General features: G+C 35.9%; 1 protein-coding gene and 1 pseudogene across 1 annotated transcript; one reads left to right on the forward strand and one right to left on the reverse strand.

The window, feature by feature from the left end:
• Positions 1–931: 931 nt before the first annotated feature.
• LOC120144064 (autophagy-related protein 23-like) lies at positions 932–4,750 on the forward strand. The gene is made up of 15 exons (XM_039158217.1): positions 932–1,056; positions 1,195–1,282; positions 1,383–1,429; positions 1,769–1,858; positions 1,967–2,020; positions 2,263–2,340; positions 2,425–2,493; positions 2,567–2,722; positions 2,806–2,932; positions 3,200–3,249; positions 3,596–3,685; positions 3,782–3,886; positions 4,033–4,197; positions 4,305–4,414; positions 4,500–4,750. The coding sequence occupies exons 1-15, from the start codon at positions 1,021–1,023 to the stop codon at positions 4,570–4,572; spliced, it is 1,338 nt and encodes a 445-aa protein (XP_039014148.1). The 5' UTR covers positions 932–1,020; the 3' UTR covers positions 4,573–4,750.
• A 393-nt stretch (positions 4,751–5,143) lies between these two features.
• On the reverse strand, positions 5,144–6,753 carry LOC120144090 (annotated as a pseudogene).
• Between the last annotated feature and the right edge of the window lie 340 nt (positions 6,754–7,093).

The raw sequence follows: 7,093 nt of genomic DNA on the forward strand, positions 1-7,093 counted from the left end.
GGGGCAAAGAGAGAGAACAAAATGGGGTAAAAAGTGTGGTTTGTTAGGGAATAACTTCACGATGGCGTTGATGGTACAACTTCACGATCCGATGAGAAATTATGAGTCAGTCGGTGCACCAATGCTTGCTCTTATTCAAGTGGAGAGAGTGTTCGTCCCACCAATGCCAAAGATATGTAGTTCCGTGTCAGCTGTGAGTAACGATGATCAAGAGGACGAACACTCGGTGTCTGCTGTGAAAAAGGTTAAAATTCAGGAATTGAACCCATAATGCTATAGAGCATAATAGTATCACGGATTTATGAGTTAGACGTTAATCTTCTGACTAAATATTATGAAATCATATATTAATGATGTTTACGAACATTATCATTGTTTTCAAGCACTAGCACATTAACATAATGTTTCGAGCACTGACTCGATGACATAATATAAATAGAGAGTCAATCCATAAAATACAACTTAAACAGTTATAGGATTAGATTCTATCGTAACCTCATCAATAGGTTAACGTCCACCCTAAACAATCATAACTTTTTTACCCAAAAAAGAAGTCGAACAATCATTTTGTTATTGTAATGCTCGAAAATTCAATAAAAACAGTTATTTATAATCGAATAATCATTTTATAATTTTTAATAACTAAAATACACAATAAAACAATGTGATATAATTTAGGCTCATTTATATACTTTTCTCATATAAATATTTATGTTTTAAAAATTTAATATAAGGATCCAATTACGTAGTGTTCAAATTTAAAAGTATTTATTTATGGATTTTTTTACCATTGCTTGGAGGCTTTCGTGGAGGAGAAATTAGGACTCCGGCGTAGATCGGCGCCCAGAGTCCCAAACTAGTATCTTTTAATTTATTCATATATTACATATATTTTGAAGAACCCTTAAAAATTCGGTTCATATAAATAATTCCCTGCATTCAAAGGAAAATAAATAAAAAGGAAGAAGAAAACTTTATTGTGATTCTCTTCCTCTTTTTTTTCCTTTTTTACTTTTAACGATGAACTCTCATCATGCTTCACTCGGTCGACGGACGGTGAGAAGAATTCGTATCAAGTTTTTGTTGTTGTTTGTTTTCTTTTTAATCGAATTCGTTTTAATATAATTCCTAGGTATGATTGTATTTATTTAATTTTAATTTTTTGAGTATTGATTTCGGGATGATTTTGAATAGCTGGAGGAGATTCGTCAAAAGAGAGCCGCCGAAAGAATCAGCAAAGCTTCATCTGTATCTGATCTCATTCAAGCTCCAATTCCAGCCGGTCTCTCCTTTCTCGTTTTTATTCCCTTTTTTCGTAACTTTTTTTAAAAAAAATAATATTCTAATTTGTTCAAAATTGTTTTGATTTTTTGTGCTTGCAGATATTCCAGTCATGAAGAAATCAGGAAGCGAAAATAGACTCTCTGAGGTATGTTCTGTCGATTTTTTTGGATTTTTTTAAATGTTGAATCTGTTGACTTGTTGGCTGGAAACAACTACATAACTTTTCTTCAGTTTTTATTTTACGCTTGATTGTCTGTTTGGTCGCTTAAATATTGAAGTAAAAAATAATTTGATGTTTTATTTTTTTATTTTTCATGTGGTGTAATTTAGTAATTCTGAATGTCATAGAAGCTTAGGTTTAGATTCTCATGCATAGAGATGTTAAAAATTCTGGTTTGATTTGTTGTATTGAAATAAGGGGCTTTTTGCATGATATTATTATATTGAATATTCTGATTCTCATGCTGTTTAATTGCTACTGCAGGCAGATGTTAGTGGTTTAGTATCTCAGTTGAAGGACTTGCAGAAGAAAAATGCTGAGTTAGAAGAAAATAACAAGATATTATCTGTGAAGGTAATATAAGCACATTGCTTTATTTTAGATCTTATGTTGGGACTAGAGCTAAATTAAGCTATAGGGAGCCTGCAATTATGTGAATTTGTTGTTATTTTCTTGGTTCAGCTTCAAGCTAAAGAAGTCAAGCATGAAACACTGCAAACACGGTTTAATGAGCTGGTGAGTTGAGGCACTTCAATATAGGGGTTACTAGTTGTACATTTTGCAAATTACATCTTTCATAGGTATTAGAGGAGAAGCCTTTTAGACGGCATTCCTTGTTTACATGTTTCTTCACCAGTGGTTGGTTTGTGTTCTTTCTACTCTAACTCAACTTCAGGACTATGATATGGGTTAAAAATTTGGAAGGTGATGTTTTCTCTCAGGCCTACTTATTTCCATTCAAACTATAATATTTATAGGAACAAAACACTGTACCATCTCTAAGAAAGGCTCTGAAAGATGTTGCTATGGAGAAAGATGCTGCTGTTGTTGCTCGGGTATGTGCCTTTCCTGCACTTTTTGTTATATAAAATCTCTTACTTGTGCTTTTTATGCTTACACAGTCCGTTATCTTAGTATAGGAGGACCTCTCGGCCCAACTTCGCATGCTCAAGAAACGCCTGAAAGAGGCAGAAGATGAGCAGTACAGAGTAAGTAAGCAGTTTATACTCTTGATACACGAAAGCGACTTGGTTTTCATCTAATCTGCTTGTTTTGCTTTAGGCTGAGGAAGATGCAGCTGCCTTGAGGGCTGAACTCAACTCGATGCAGCAACAATTGATGAACAATTCATTTAGTGGAATAAATGCCATGGGGACTTCACCAGATCAAGTACAAGCATTAGAAAATGAGTTGGCTAGATTGAAGTCTGAATTACAGGTTGTAATGAGCTTAGTTTGTGTTTCATTGTCCCTTTTGAAGTATTTCTCTGTAGATCTCTCATGGTGGTTTCTGAATTACAGAAAGAGTCATTGTTGAGGCAGCAAGAGCGACAGCAATTAGCAGAGGAGCAAGCTCGGGTTTCTGCCCTGACTTCAGGAAAGCAGGAACTGGAAGAAAGAATTTCTGCTATGTCCAAAAGGGGTTCAGGTAATTACTATTTACTCAAAAGGTTTTCATGGACAACAATTAATGTCAACGGTTTTTTTTTAAATATATTGCATGTATACATCTATACATGTTTATGCATCTAACTTTATAGAATTTAAATATACCCTTCCCTTTCTTTCATCATGTTTTACCTATATTTTCTATGATGCATGAATATTAATTTCCTAAAAAACACAAGTAACCCTGTTTCATTACACTTTTGCAAGTAAATCTATTCTCTTATTACTGTTGACTTCTTGGTATCAGAGAAATCAGAAGTAGTCTCAGAGAAAGTAGCACACAAGGAATTGTCAGCGGTAAGTGGGTTCCTTTAAGTTATTAACATATTCAGGAAATGTTTTAGGGCGTTGATTCTCGTGATAAATTGTAGCACTTTTGTTAATTAGCTTATATGCAGATGCATGCTGATTATGTACCCCCCTCCCTTTTCCCCCCAAACGGAGAATTCATCTCCTTTTGTTGTTTCCATGATTGGAAAATTTTTGCCTTCAAGCGCCTACCTTCTTATTTCATCTTATTTTTCTACTGCTGATCAGCTTCTGAATAAAACATGGTTGTTTTCATAATTTAATATGTTGATACTAGATTCATTTCCAAAGAGGCTTATGCTTCATTAAGGTTACTCTTTTTTCTATTGCGCAGGAAGACAGAGAAAAACTCGAGAGACAGCTACATGATATGGCTGTAGCAGTGGAGAGGCTTGAAAATAGTAGACAAAAACTTCTAGAGGAGGTACAGCCTTTTCTTGAGTCCTAGTTGTCCGGTGTGTGTTGGAAATGTAAACTACAGTTCTCCATGTTAAGGAAAAATTTCATTTTGCATCGACAGATTGATAACCAATCTACGGAGATTGAAAGGCTCTTTGAGGAAAATTTTAATCTCTCGTCCTCTTATCAAGAGGCTATGGCCATAGCAAAGCAGTGGGAGAATCAGGTAAAAATCAGTCATAGAATCTGCAGGATCTATGCAAACTGTTTCCAGAAACTTTTCTTTAAACAACATAAACTTTATTATTTTAGTTTTCAATCAGTATTGCCACTGTATGCGTTATTTGATTGATAAACATCGAGTGTTTGCAGGTTAAAGACTGTCTCAGGCAAAATGAAGAGCTTCGTAGAGTTCTAGATAACTTGAGAGCAGAGCAGGCTAGTTTGCTGTCTACAAATGGTTCATTAGGGGTCCATAAAGGCGGGGCTACTGAAACTGATTTACAGGCCAATACAACTGAAATTCTCTCCCTCAAGGTTAGTAGGTTAGAATGGAAAATTCATGAGTTACTATTTTCCCTTCCGATAGACCTTTGGCCTTCAAATAATAATATACCCTCAATTGTGCAATATTTCCTTTCCAGGGACAACTTGTGCAAGAGCAGAGCAGAGCAGATTCACTATCAGCCGAAGTAATGCAGCTTTCAGCACGTCTCCAGCAAGCGACACAAGCATATAACAGTCTTGCACGCCTGTAAGATATTTTCTCTCTTTCAAATGACTTATGAATTTATCTCCGACGAGATTCTTAGATGCTAACTTCATTCAAAACGCGACAGCTATAAACCAGTTCTCCGCAACATTGAAAGCAGTCTCATCAAAATGAAGCAAGACGGCCACATTACTGTCTAGGGGAATACAGTGGCGCAGTTTTGTGTGGTGTAATTTGTTTCTTGGACAGAGGATTAAATTTCTGCAGGCTTTCTTTTTCGTTTGAAATGAGCCATTCGTTATTTTTATGAGACTATTAATGTAGAGGAGCGTTGGAACTCAAGGGCTATGGAATCGAATCGACCAAAATTAATTATCAAAATTACCCGTTTGATAGTTTAGGTACCATTTTTATGACCCTGGCCATGATTTATAAATGAAAGGACCAAAATAACTGGATTGAAATCAGGGGTTAATTTGTCATTTTTAATCAAATTAATCGATTGAAATTTAATTCAGTTTGAAAGAGATTTAAAGAAAATATCGATTATGATTATTTCGGATAATTTGATGGTTATTACAGTTAGATTTAAATTTTGGTTTGTTTTTATTAGATATGTTAATAAAATTAGTTCTGTTCCATTAGTAAACTTCACTTATAACTTTGGATAGTCTGTTGTTGATGAAAATGAGTAAAGCAATAACGAAACCGACTGATTGAATACTCCTAATTGAAATTCGAACTTTATTTTTCTGATTCCATGGTATTAGTTTATGGGTTAAAAATATACACAACGATGACAAACCAATTGGGGTAAGTCTGCTGTACATATCTATATGATCTCTCTGTTGTTTGATGACTTATTTTCCATAACTTAAAAATAAATAAAAGGGAAAGATATAACTACCAATAATCCCCACATGAACAAACTCCATTCTGGAAATGATGAAATCGATTCACGTCACGAACCAGAATCTCTTTATTTGTAAACTTGGAATTGAGCTTTGTGAACGAATGACAGTCTTCACACTCAAATTCTTTGTTATCTTAATGGTTTCCCCTTTATTTGTATCGATGAGTCCAAATGCAACAGCTAGTTTTTCACCGTGACCCAATAGAATCTGTTCCTTCTTGCCTTCATCGAGATCATAAAGACCTTCACTTTCATTTCTGCAGACAGTTTAATCAACAAAGATCGGATCTGTTCAATCTGAGGATTGAACTTATCGACAGAAACAGATGAATACATTTTGTTTTTCACTTCAATCCAACTTCTGCCTGCTACTTTTCGCTGCGAGAGAGTTTCAAGCAGCTTCCTTGCTTTATGTCATCCCACATCTGGGCTTCCGCATAAATATCAGCAAGAAGTACATAATTCCCTGCACTAGGGGTTCAAGTTGAAATAGCCTCTTGCTAGCCTTTTCTGCTAGCTCTACGTTACAGACTTACAGTGAATCCTACACGAGCCAAGAAGTGAACCCCAAACCTTAGCTCCAGGTTCCATCCGCATTTCATCTATAATCCTAGCCGCCTCTTCTAACCTATTGGAACGACCAAGAAGACCGACCATACAAGCATAGTGCTCAACACTAGGAATCATTCCGTGTACTTTAATCGAATCGAATAACCTTTTCCCCCCTTCAACAAGACCTGCATGGCTGCATGCTCCTAAAACACTGACAAAAGTTATAGGACTTGGGGAAACACCTAGATCAATCATCTCTTGAAAAATTTGCATAGTTTTCTTCCCATATCCAAGAATACCATAACTTGAAATCAAAAAATTCCATTACACAACATCCCTTTTCTCCATCCAGTCGAAAATCTGTTGCCCCAATTCAAGCTCACCGCATCGGGAATACATTGTAATAAGTGCACTTATAACTGGCAAAACCGAATCAAGCCCTCTCCTAAGGCATGGATAAACTTTCCTTGCTCCAAAGCAGACAGCTGCACAAGCTTGAAGAACACTAACCATAATAACTGAATTCGGAACCAAATCATGAGTCTTGATCATCATTCCCCTAAAAAGCTCCAATGCCTCAAAAGGCTTTTCATTTTTAGCATAACAAGCAATCATTGCACTCCAAGAAACCACATTCCTAAAAGGCATCTTCTCTCTAAACAAAACTCGCGTGCGCAACACAACCAAACCTCGCATACATATCAACCAAAGTAGTCATAACACGAACATATGCTTCGAACCTATGTCTTAAGATATGAACATATGCTTGTTTAAGGTTGCCTTGTTTGAATAAGGATTGGATTAGTTGATTGTTGTTAGGTGTCGAAGTGGAGGTCGAGGGGTTTAAGGTAAGAGCACGAGGTGGGTCGAGAAGTGACGGTGGCTGTGTAGGCTGGGGAGTGTGAAACGCCCGCATCAGTCGATAACTAAATATATATATTGTATTTGAAGATTTCATCTCACATATTATGTATCGTTGCATAACGTAGGGTTTGTGCTTTTGGTCTTAGGCTCGGATTTTTGTCTCACGTGATACTATACTATAGATCAAATAAATCCGACTTGCCAAATAGATCACTGTATATATTCATCTGTTTTTCTTTTGCTGATACTATACTATTTATTTGACCATTTTTATTCCCAACTTGCCAGTTTTTGACATTTACAGTGGGTTACGTTACGTATTCCAAATCAACGCAAGTTGAAGTAAATCCCAGCATTTCGAATTTCTGAATTGTCAATTCTTTTGAGATCTC

Source organism: Hibiscus syriacus, unplaced genomic scaffold, assembly GCF_006381635.1.
Source record: "Hibiscus syriacus cultivar Baekdansim isolate YM2019G1 unplaced genomic scaffold, ASM638163v2 tig00110879_pilon, whole genome shotgun sequence".
Classification (NCBI taxonomy): Eukaryota; Viridiplantae; Streptophyta; class Magnoliopsida; order Malvales; family Malvaceae; genus Hibiscus; species Hibiscus syriacus.